At 48.0% G+C, this 12,328-nt stretch overlaps 1 protein-coding gene across 5 annotated transcripts in view; it reads right to left on the bottom strand.

The window, feature by feature from the left end:
- HHAT (hedgehog acyltransferase) overlaps positions 1-7,421 on the bottom strand; it is a 151,598-nt gene extending 144,177 nt beyond the window's left edge. For 4 of the 5 annotated variants that reach the window (XM_032102904.1, XM_032102906.1, XM_032102905.1 and 1 more), the window contains exons 1-6: positions 7,253-7,337; positions 6,795-6,920; positions 5,342-5,409; positions 4,027-4,140; positions 3,224-3,418; positions 1,978-2,190 (exon numbers count right to left, since the gene is read on the bottom strand). In XM_032102904.1, the coding sequence (XP_031958795.1) occupies positions 1,978-2,190; positions 3,224-3,418; positions 4,027-4,140; positions 5,342-5,409; positions 6,795-6,888 (684 nt within the window). In that variant the 5' untranslated portion in view covers positions 6,889-6,920; positions 7,253-7,337. Of the gene's footprint in view, positions 1-1,977; positions 2,191-3,223; positions 3,419-4,026; positions 4,141-5,341; positions 5,410-6,794; positions 6,921-7,252 lie in introns of all 5 variants that reach the window. The other variant, XM_032102908.1, reaches the window with a different exon arrangement.
- Positions 7,422-12,328: the final 4,907 nt, after the last annotated feature.

Genomic DNA, 12,328 nt, shown 5'->3' with positions numbered 1-12,328 from the left:
TGCAGTAAACACATTGGCATATTATTATTGCACCACCTTTCTGCAATAAAAGAGAATAGAATCAAAAACCAGAAACATAGGATTGCCTAAAAATTCAGTCATGTGTTATACATCTATTACTGTGTGAAACATTTCCTTCTCCAGTCTCTACCTGGCCACCAAAAGTGCACATACAAGAGAAGCAACCAACTCATCTGCACAGGCCCTCAATCCCAAGCACTGTACAGCTAACATGGACACTCATTTGGAGGGTTCCTTTGCATCAGCTAGAAGAAAGCTTGGAGATGGCCATTTTATCACAGTGATTTGCACAACAGGCCTTCAAACCCATGTCTAGAACTGCCATGCCTTGTTTCAACACAGAAATTCAACAAGGCCAGTGACAGGGTCAGTGTCTCATTTTTGCCTGGCAGTGGATGCCAATTGTCACTGTCTCCAGCTCCAGAATTTTTGCTTCCCAGTGCGCTCAGCAGGAACCCTCATCCCAGTCTCAGCTTCAGTTAAGAGGTTCTGAGAGTGGTCTCTTCCAATATAATCAATAAAGACTCTCTTTGCATCGTGCATTTTGAATCAACTGCTGGGCACTGCAACCTTTGAAACCCTTTTCTGACCTCACCTGCCAAGGTAATACCTTCTGCTCAGGCAAGAGCTTTCACAATGACCTGCAGCAAACACCAACAAGAAACACATTAAGGTTGTTCAGTTTGTTCCATCTTCTTCAGGGCTTTAACCACAGTCAGTACATATTTAAGGAGAACTTTCTGCAAATACAGGCATATCATTCTCATTCTTCCTTTTCCTTTTACACCAAGAATACATGTGTTCTTTGTACAGGTCTTTGCTGAGCCATATCAGGTGATAAATTTCAAAGCAAGGCCCCCCAGTTTTTCCTACCAGCTATCCCCAAGCTGCTTTCAGCTTGGAGTCTCATAGATCTTCTGAAACAGTCCTTGGAAAGAAAGCACAACTGTGCCTCTTCTAGGGTACAAGGATCTAGGTGGAATCTAATACACTTCAGAAGCTACAAAATAATTAGTAAAACACATTACCTCAGTTTCTATGCAAGTCTATGCAGACTTTTCCCACAATATCCAGCCCAAGATAACAACATACAGCCTTGCATCTTCCAAATCAAGTGAAAACAAATGAGCATAGGACTTTTCACTCAAGGGTCCACCACAATCTAGCTTCACTTTCATAAACCCCAATATTTGCTTTGGCTTCAAGAGAAAATCCCCAAATACAAACAGAAGGAAGCAGTCCCTAGGCTTCTACACATAAAGAGAAAAAGACATTTTATGGTTTGAAATGTTCACTAACCCATTTTGACACAAAAATTTTAGCTGCAGACATAACAGGTTGTGATACCACTTCTTACCCAAGCGTGCAAGGAAATATGGAAAGCAATAAAGAATGAAAACACGGACTTTTCCCACCATGCGAAATGCAGGCTTGAAAAGAAGCCTGCAAGGGACTAAAAAAAGCATTCAGGTAGGTCTTATACATTAAACACACTGCTCAGTTGAAGCAAAGTGCTCATAGTAAGTCATCAGCTGTTTTCATATCCACGTGAGGGGAAACTCGAGTTTTCAGAAATTCCCAACAAATTCCTGTGACCCTGAAATCTGTTTCAGAGTTAATAGCAAGCTTATGCTGAAAACATTACTTTATTCCACCTGATGAAGAAGAAAACAAAAATCCAGTCCAGTAGCTGCACACTAAAATTATGAACACTCTCCAAATGTAACAAAGCATGTCACTGGCTCCCTGATTGAAGGGATGAATCAGATGTCAGACAAGAACATCCTGTGAAGCAGAAGAACTTGGGGAGACAGGTTTGTCTTAAAAGTTGATATCCAGGACATAGCAAAATTCCTAATGATACACTTAAAATTGTCACATTCCTATAGTATTATTTGATTATTTCATAATTATGTGGAAGACAGCTTTAGACACTCGAACAACAACCACTGTTACCTGCTTACTGAATTCATCAAAATTCACAAGGGGTCCATTGTGGAATGTAGGATAATAAAACACATATGCCAGCATCCAGGGGAATGAGTGGGATGACTTCTGGGTAGGTGCATGCCAGCAGTACTCCAGGCTGAAGCTAGTGCAGAAGAGGCAGCGGACAGACACAGTGAAGAGCAGCAGATAATACTCATTTTCAGTGTCATACCACTTTCTCTGCAAGACAAAACAAAGCCAGTTCATGACGGTGCAATGTTGTGTTTTCTCTACGGCAAGACAGCAGTGTCTACTCACATCCTAACTTTTGGGGTCAGCAGCAGCAGGACGAAACTAAAGCCAACAGCAGTGGGAATGAGAATATAAAGTGAACACATCAACAACAAGCACTGGCTTTTGATGGAGAAAGGCCCTCCAGAGCTACTGCAGCCAGCATAGAGACAACTTTCAGACTTTTTCTGAAAGAGCTTGATTTCAGAAACATGTTAGGCTGTGAAGAACTAGGACAGCAGGAGAGCTTTTCTTACAGAAATGAAACATCCACCTCAGATTCAGTCCAGTAATACAATATTCAAACCAGCCAGCAACACAATTGATAGCCAAGGGACTACTAGGGCTGAAGCTAGATCTGAAGAGAATCAGTCACTCCTGAGAAAGCTTAAGACTCAAAAAAACGTTACTGAGCCTTTACTGACCTTTTGACACTTGGTATCACACCTTGTTGCCAACAACAAAAACCTACTACCACAAAATACTTGGAAACATCAGCAAATGCAGTTTGGCTGACTGACAATTTATACTGCAGTGGGCCCTTTCCTTGTGAGAGCAAAGCACAAAACTGACCATACCACATGAAGAGATTCTATACACTCATTCCACCACCCCCTCCCCGAACATCAGAGCAACAATCCTTATAACAAATGTCCAGTTTTTCCCATTGGTCCAATGAAATACAACAGGACATTTCCTTACAACTGGGCAACAGTTTTTCCAAATCTGTACTACCCAGAAAAAGCCACCAAAGAGCAAAACTGAGCTTGCTTACAGCTGATTGATGCAAGTAACTCATTTGGTACAAATCAAAGTGTTGGAGAAAGTCTCCCTCCCTGCAGAAGTCACAGTCACCAATAAGTACAGGCAGGCTTAACTGAGTAACTCCTGGATACAAACCCAAAACCTAGCACCTTAAATGCCATTACAGACAACCACCACCACAATTAATTTGATACTTAACTAGTCCTTCTCACATTACCTTGGTTTCTTCCACAGCTGGTATGCGTAAAGTGGACAGCAGGATAAGGGAGCACAACCATGTCAGGAGTGACAGCTGAAACTGAGCCACAGCAAAGGAAATAGCTGCATGTAACAAAATGACAGCAAAGCCCTTGACTCCCAGTAACAGCCAGCAGGCAGCCATTCCATAAACCATCAAGCACCATGGTTTATACTGTCAGAAAAAGAAAAGTTAACAATCTTTAATTAAATTATTGCTAAAGAAAAAAGGCACTCAATACCTGTGCTGCCTAGACACATTCTACAGTAGAGACAAATGCAGTCAATAAGATTAGGAACACACATGAAAACACACAGAAACCCAACTGTATCCCTAAAGGTGAAAGGGAAGGTGCTTCTGTAGCAGCATCATGTGAAAACCAGAGCCCCCCTAATTTGAGAGAGAACATAACTTCTTCCTTTCCTTCCCCAAACCAGCAGGTGGGACACCACACACAGATCATTTCCTACAATCATGTAATCATTTAGCAATCATGCCAAAAACCAAGCAGCCATCACTTTATATACTTTCCTCAGAAAGAAATAACTGCACCCTTGTTATGTGTACAAGTCAAACAATGCTGTTTAATGGCTCACAACAAGGCAGAAGCTTTTAGAGGCTGGAGGCTGAAATCTCCAAACATTACGGCAACCAACCCCCACACACAATCCACACCACAGAATGGGATTTACTACACTCAGTGGTCTCACTGCAAAGCTTCTCATGTCCACAGTAAACAAACCCATCAGAAACTCCCTACCACGAAGAAAATCCCTACATACCTTCTCCACCAAGAGCCTGGACACTTGTGATACCAGCAGGTGACCAGCCAGAAGCCACAGTATACGCTCCCTTCCCCATTCAATCCAGTAGCTCCACTCAAAGTCCATGGGGTCCTGTGGCATGAAGGGAACTGGTCACTATGTCTATCTGGCCATAAGGGACAAGGGAATACCTCTGTAATATGCCAGCTGTGTGTTACCCAACAGAACTCCCACATCTCAGGAACATCATTTCAGCAATCCAGTTGGATCACTTACAGTGAACTCAGCACCATTTTCACTTCCAATGGGTCAGAGTTCAGGAAAACAGAGCTTTAGATGGCGTGCCTTCTAAGCATCACACTGGTGCTGAAGCTGAGCAAGCACCACCTCTCCTGAGGGATTCAGAGAGCAACTCTGCTCTGCCTTGGACAACTAAACTTCAGTGGAAAGGTGCTTTGCAGGAAGAGAAGTTGAGCTCCCCATTTCAACAAAGCCCAGTTGCAATCAGATGGAGTTAGGTCAGCTTGAGTTACCTGTGGCATGAGATTTTTATCTAAATTAGGTAAGAGGGATCAGCTGGTAACCCTGTGTCCGATGTAGAGCCCCACCAGAAGTTCATCTCAACTGCCTTAGAGCCTTCTAGAAAGTATGTATCAAAGGTCCATTACCAGCAGCCATGGCAGGCCAAACACCAAAACACTTCTGCAGACATGCATTCCTAGTTTTGTGTAAGGAATCCTCAAGATTAGTTGCACTATTTGCTTTCGACCTCACATCCTTTTGAAAAAATGCATGCAAGGGGAGGTGGGGATGTGTTTTTTGGTTTGGGATAGAGGACTACTAGTTTTCTTGCCTTTTTTTTTTTCTTACACCAACAATGTTTTCTTAAGACCTTACACCTCAAAAATCTGTTCTCCTCAATGCTGTACAACAGGACAACCAAGAGAAAAACATGTTCATTGATATTAAGTATTATCCAAATCACCCAGTGACGAGAAAAAGGGGGGAAAGGCTGCAGAAAGTGTCAAGGTTGATCAGAGTTTTAAAGTCAAACAGTAAAACAGAGGATTATCAAGTGACATAGCAAAGGATAAACACTTAAGCCAGAGATCAAGAAAAGGAACAAAACTTTGGTTATGATTCTTAGATCTAGACACACACAGCTATTCTCTCTTCCTCATCAGAAACGTCAGACTAAAATCAACTACAAATATCTAAATCTGCATGTTACTATAAACTTCTGAAGCCAAATCAGAAGCTTGGGTGTGCAAAGGGCATTGATGCACAATATTCACATTATTGCCAGAAAACAAGACACTGTCGCCTCTCCTACCTTTTTTAGCCCCCGAAAGAGAGTCCCTGGGTCCAGCCCAAACCTTCTGTCCATTGCAGCTTCATACTCTGCAGGGAAGAGCAAACCTTTGATAAGGACACAGCAGCCAGCGCACAAAGAGTCAGGGACGGATTCTCTGCTGCTCAAGAGCAACACATGTGGTCTCCAACAGTGAGGATACCCAAATCCAGGGAAGAGCAAGCCACCATGTCACTGCTCACTAGGTGAGGGCCCCAACTGTGCCACAGCTCTGCACCATAGCAATGGCAAAGCAGTTTCCCAGAACCTGTGTTTTGATTCCCGCTTGCAACAGGGACAGTAGCAGTGACCCACCTTTTACCACACAAGACCTGCACTAATCCTCACTTGCCTTTTTTCAGAACTGCCTGGTTTCTCCCACCAGAGCAGAAGGGGAACACAGACCCAGAGCGCCCAGTACAGCCAAAACAGGGAAAAGCTGCTCAGAGAAGCTGCCTCTAGAGCCCGTTGCCACCACATTTTGCCACTTCTGCAGAAGACTTGCTGTATGCATGGGTGCACAGCCCTGTACCCAGCTACACAGCACTCCTTCCATTGCTCTGCAAATACCTTCCTGGCACTTCTGTTCTTCCCTTGAGCTCTTTCAAGAGCCAGGTAGAGTCATTAATGTAGAATCTTGCTGATTAAAGCCTAACAAGATCCAATATGTATTCCCTGCCAAGCCTCTCCAGCTTGTTATACTTTTATAATACAACTTTTTTTTCCATTTAAATAACAATGCGCTATAACATAGCTTCTTTTCATCCACAAATTGTACTTAACTTCTTTAAAATCCCACCCTTGCTCTGCACTACATAGCTCCACAGCTCCAAACCAAGCCACCACAGCAGCTACCAAGAGGTTACAGAAGGCAGTGATAGGTGTTTGGAAACAAACTGACCACAAAGCTCTACAGACAACCCAACCATTGCTCTCAGCCCTGGACTCGGCGCCGGAGCCCCAGAGCTCCAGGCAGGGAACACCCACTTGCTAGGGCCACTCCAGGTCCAGACCCTGGCAAGTACCATCGGAAAGCACAGCCGTCTGAACCACCCACCTGCAAGGAGCTGCACGTGACTAGACAGGAAAAACAAGACAATTCAAACCCAGCTTTCCTGAGTCTTCCCTATCTGCATAGCTGAGCTTCAGAGGTCTCCCTCATCTTTTCCCTGACAGCCACATCCGAGGACACCGTTACCATGGGTCTTCCCACCACTCAAAAGCAAAAAAGCCGTGGGACAAAGCTCTCTGCCCAGGTGGAATCTGCCTACTGCTTCCTCGCATAGGGCAGGTTGGCAGCTGGGAAGAACAAAGGGGCTCCTCACAGAGGAACAAAGTAGAAACCAACCCAGAGAGCAGAACTCACACCGAACAGCCTAGCCAGCCACGGGCGGGAAGCTGTGCCCGAGCGAGCCCGCCCACGTCGCACACTTACTTCGAGACACTTGGTGCGCTTCGTAGAAAGCGTAGAGGTGGGAGCCCACGGTGAGGAGCCCGTAGAGGCACAGTTCCCAGGCCGGCAGCAGCATCGGCACGGGAGCTGCTCCCGCCGGCCGCCTCCCTGCGGGGAAAGAGAGAACGGGAGCGGTCTCCCGGCGGAGGGCAGACAGGCACCCAGCAGCGGGACACCCGGCACGGGCACCGCGGCTCCAGAACCCCGCGTTACCGGGCTGGGAGGCGGCCCCACTCCGCCCGCAGCTGCCGGGAGGGCAAGCGAGCCATGCCCGGCCGCGCCGGCTGCAGACGCCCCGGCTCCAAGGGCGCCGGCTGCAGAGCCGAGGGTCCACGGCCCACGGCTGGCGGACCCTCGGGACAGAACCAGGGCCGGATGCCGGCTGCTCTAGCCGATCCGGGACAGTAAGGAGGGGAGAGGAGGCGCCGCTGCCCAATTACCTGAGGAGGGCTGTGCCGCCAGGACAGGAAGGAGCGGCAGCCGCGGCCTCGGGCGGGCCGACCGGAGGCTCCACACCCGCAGGGGACTGGGCGGCCCCGCGCCCGGCCGCTCCAGCCGCTCCGCCACACGGGCGACCCCGCGCCCGGTCCCGCCCAGCCCCTTACGGGCTGCGGCCGCCCCGCGGAGGGAGGGAGGGAGGCGGCGGGAGCGGGGCGGAGCTCCCGGCCCTGCGCGCCCGTGGCCGAACGCTGGGTGGCGCTGCAGCCCGCCCGCCTACGGGGTGCGCACACACTGCTACAGGCGTGTGTACACCTACGGGGTGTAGGTACACAGCCACAGGGCGTACACACACCTACAGGGTGTACATACACACCTACAGGATGTACATACACAGCCACAGGGTGTAGGTACACAGCCACAGGGCGTGCACACACCTGCAGGGTGTACATACACAGCCACAGGGCGTACACACACCTACGGGGTGTAGGTACACAGCCACAGGGCGTACACACACCCATAGGGTGTACATACACAGCCACAGGGTGTAGGTACACAGCCACAGGGCGTGCACACACCTACAGGGTGTACATACACACCTACAGGATGTACATACACAGCCACAGGGCATGCACACACCCACAAGGTGTACATACACAACTACAGGGTGTACATACACACCCACAGGGTGTACACACACAGCCACAGGGTGTGCACACACCTACAGGGTGTACATACACACCTGCAGGGTGTACATACACACCTACAGGATGTACGTACACACCTACAGGGTGTACATACACAGCCACAGAGCGTACACACACCTACAGGGTGTACATACGCACCTGTAGGGCGTGCACACACCTACAGGGTGTACATACACACCTACAGGATGTACATACACAGCCACAGGGCATGCACACACCTACAGGGTGTACATACGCACCTACAGGATGTACATACACAGCCACAGGGCGTGCACACACCCACAGGGTGTACGTACACAGCCAAAGGCCTGCACACAGCCACAGGGTGTACATACACAGCCACAGGGCGTGCACACACCTACAGGCTGTGCACACAGCCACAGGGTGTACACATACACCTACAGGATGTACATACACACCTACAGGATGTACATACACACCTACAGGGTGCACACACACAGCCACAGGGCGTGCACACACCCACAGGATGTACATACACACCTACAGGATGTACATACACAGCCACAGGGCGTGCACACACCCACAGGGTGTACATACACACCTACAGGGTGTACATACACAGCCACAGGGTGTACATACACACCTACAGGATGTACGTACACACCTACAGGGTGTACATACACAGCCACAGAGCGTACACACACCTACAGGGTGTACATACGCACCTATAGGGCGTGCACACACCTACAGGGTGTACATACAGACCTACAGGGTGTACATACGCACCTACAGGATGTACATACACAGCCACAGGGCGTGCACACACCTACAGGGTGTACATACACACCTACAGGATGTACATACACAGCCACAGGGCGTGCACACACCTACAGGGTGTACGTACACACCTACATGGCGTACACACACCTACAGGGCGTGCACACACCTACAGGGTGTACATACACAGCCAAAGGCCTGCACACAGCCACAGGGTGTACATACGCAGCCACAGGGCGTGCACACACCTACAGGCTGTGCACACAGCCACAGGGTGTACATATACACCTGCAGGATGTACATACACACCTACAGGGTGTGTATACACATCCACAGGGTGTGCACACACCTACAGGATGTACATACACACCTATAGGGTGTACATACACAGCCACAGAGTGTACATACACACCTACATGGCATGCACACACCTACAGGGTGCACATACAGAGCCACAGGGTGCATACACACAGGGTTCACACGCACCTACGGGCTGTACACACACCTACAGGGTGTACATACACACCTACAGGGTGTGCACACACCTGCAGGGTGTACATACACACCTTCAGGGTGTACATACATAGCCACAGGGTGTGCACACACCTACAGGATGTACATACACACCTACAGGGCGTGCACACACCTACATGGCGTGCACACACCTACAGGGTGTACATACACACCCACAGGGTGTACATACACACCTACATGGCGTGCACACACCTACAGGGTGCACATACACAGCCACAGGGTGCATACACACAGGGTTCACATGCACCTACACGCTGTACACACACCTACAGGGTGTACACACAGCTACAAGGAGTCCATAACAGCCTTTTACAGCCTTCTCGCCCACCCTCATCGATGTACAAGGCACACTTATGCTGGGACACTGTTTTTATCATTATCACGTCACAATTTGATAAATTAGCAGGTCTGAACAGCACCACCAAAGCAGGAGCATGGGGCTGGAAGTACTGGTGGTGACAACTCCCTCCTGCATTTTAGCAAGGGCTTCCTCCTCCTGGCAGTGCAGACACAACTAATGAACCTCACTGTTCCGAGAGTTAAAAGCACATTGACTTCCAACCCCAAAGGTTTGAGCAATCTATGCTCATCTGATCTTGCACCATGTGGCTTTTAACCTTCTCTGTTGCTGACATCAGTGATGTCATATTTTAACAGGGGGAAACATTTCATATCCTATTCGATCTTTTCTTGCTAGGTCTTTAAGTTCCTCTTATAAAATGATATTTCTCTTCCCTTGATCACCTGGCTGCATCCTCAAATTCCTGTTTCTGGATCTTGAAAGCCAGACTTCTATCTGATACCCCAGGCGAAGGCATAGAATCAAAGAATCACAGAATCATTAAGGTTGGAAAAAACCTCCAAGATCATCGAGTCCAACCTTTGACTGAATACCACCATGTCAACTAAACCATAGCACTAAGTGCCACATCCAGTCATTTCTTCAACACTTCCAGGAAGGGTGACTCCACCACCTCCCTGGGCAGCCACTTCTAATGCTTAACCACCTGCTTCATGAAGAAATTCTTCCCAATGTCCAACCTGAACCTCCCTTGGTGGAGCTTGAGGCTATGTCCTCTTGTCCTGTCAATAGTTGCCTGGGAGAAGAGACTGACCTCTACCTGGTTACAGCCTCCTTTCAGGCAGTTGTAGAGAGTGATAAGGTCACCCTTGAGCATCATCTTTCCAGGGTAAACACCCCCAGATTCCTCTGATGCTCCTCACAGGACTTATTCTCCAGACCCTTCACCATCTCCATTGCCCTTCTCTGAACATGCTCCAGTGCCTCAACGTCTTTCTTGTAGTGAGGGGCTAAGAACTGGACACAGCACTCAAGGTGTGGCCTCACCAGTGCCCAGCACAGAGGGACAATCACTGCCCTGGTCCTGCTGGCCACACTATTTCTGGTACAAGCCAGAATGCCACTGGCCCTCTTGACCACCTGGGCACACACTGGCTCATGTTCAGCTGGCTGCCAACCAGCACCCCCAGATCCTTTTCCACTGGGCCATTTTCCAGCCACTCTACTCCAGTCAGTCATCAGTCTCATCAACACAAGGAATTGTTTTCCCTATCTGAACCAGACATACATCTCCTAATGTCTCCAATAATTGTATCTGTCCCTCAGAGCGCACGATGTTCTTGAATAATTTTTGCCTTTTGCCTCCATCTTTTCTTTCTGTCTCTTTTTGCCAGAGAATGACTCACCTTCAGTTTACGGTGTCAGTTGTGATAGCCCCTTGATGTATGAATTGCATTTACTCTGTGTAACTGCTGTAAAATCTCAAGGTTAGGGATGTTCTCCTCTGTGATACCCAGATACTATTCTCTGCTGACAGTGCTCCCCCAGTTTTTTGCCTTCATCAGGTTAGTCAGTATCTTCCCCTATCCCCTCCCCCCCAAAAAAATATACAACTCACTGCATAACAGCACCAAAAGAGCAGTTCTGAACTTGTAAAAACATTTCCAAAGCACTGCAGCCAAGTTACAGCCACTAAGGGTCAGCAGAGTTTCTGTTTTCCTGCAGTTTTGTGGTTCCTGGTCACCTGTCTGAAGTCGGCACAGGCACCAGGCCCTCTAGATGGCTGCATAACACCAACAGTATGCCGGCTGCAAAAAGCGAAGAGTTATAACAAGGTACAGCTTTTACATCAGGTTACTGTGAAAAGAACATCTTTGTCACTAGTTATGTGGTGACATTCAAAAGCCCTGTATGATCTGGGACCAGGTGAGCAGTTACCCTTCCACAAGGGTCGCTGCCAAGCCCAGGGAGCAGGAACACTGACAAACTCTTGACAGTAGCCCGAGCTGGAAGATATCACTATCTGGAATTCTACATTAGATGATTTTTTTCCTCCCACCCTTATTCAAACGATTTTATGTAATACAAGTATGAGTTTGCAAGAGTAGCTGTAAACTAAGCTGCTGAACATCGCTGGCGCAAACACCTATGCATTGACACAGCCTTCATGGTTTTAGATGGCATGAATGAAAAGCAGATTCTACTACTCCTCCAGTCACTGACAGGTAGCAGTGGAATCTGGGAGCGAAAACTCTAGAAAAATGGCAGCAGAATGTCCTACTTGTCATTTGATCAGCAAGGAGGTAATGATTATTAAGTGTCTCTTGCCCTATGTCCCAGCAGCTACACAGGCCTGGCAACCTCTTCAAAGCATCTGCTCTTTGAGAAGAAAGCAGTGTTACGCTGTGTACAAGTGGCAGGTTTCTCTGAGGCCAAAATTAATAATCAGCTTTGGGCAGAATGATGATTTGTGATGATAGAGATGTTTCCTTGGGACAATCAGGAGCATCACTTCTGTTTGAAGGTTTGAACCAAGATTACTCATTTCCAGAATGGCTACAGAGTGTCCTCCCCTCCCCGCCTCCATGAACAGAGGGTTAGACATCTTGCAGATTGGGTCGGGCATCACTAGCAGAGAATCTGTCCCTAATAGATGCTCATGTCCCCTTTTTTAACTTTTATTTCTGAAGCTGGCATAGCACCTGCGTTGAAAGGGTTGGGTTTTGACTGTGAAGTTGTAATGCCATTTGGTCAAAGTCTCCATTTCGTATGCGATCAGCTGAGGTGCGGTTATCAGG

This window comes from Corvus moneduloides, chromosome 3 (genome assembly GCF_009650955.1).
Source record: "Corvus moneduloides isolate bCorMon1 chromosome 3, bCorMon1.pri, whole genome shotgun sequence".
Lineage (NCBI taxonomy): Eukaryota > Metazoa > Chordata > Aves > Passeriformes > Corvidae > Corvus > Corvus moneduloides.
Note: the sequence above shows the minus strand (reverse complement) of the source record. Positions and strands in the feature narration are given on the sequence as shown.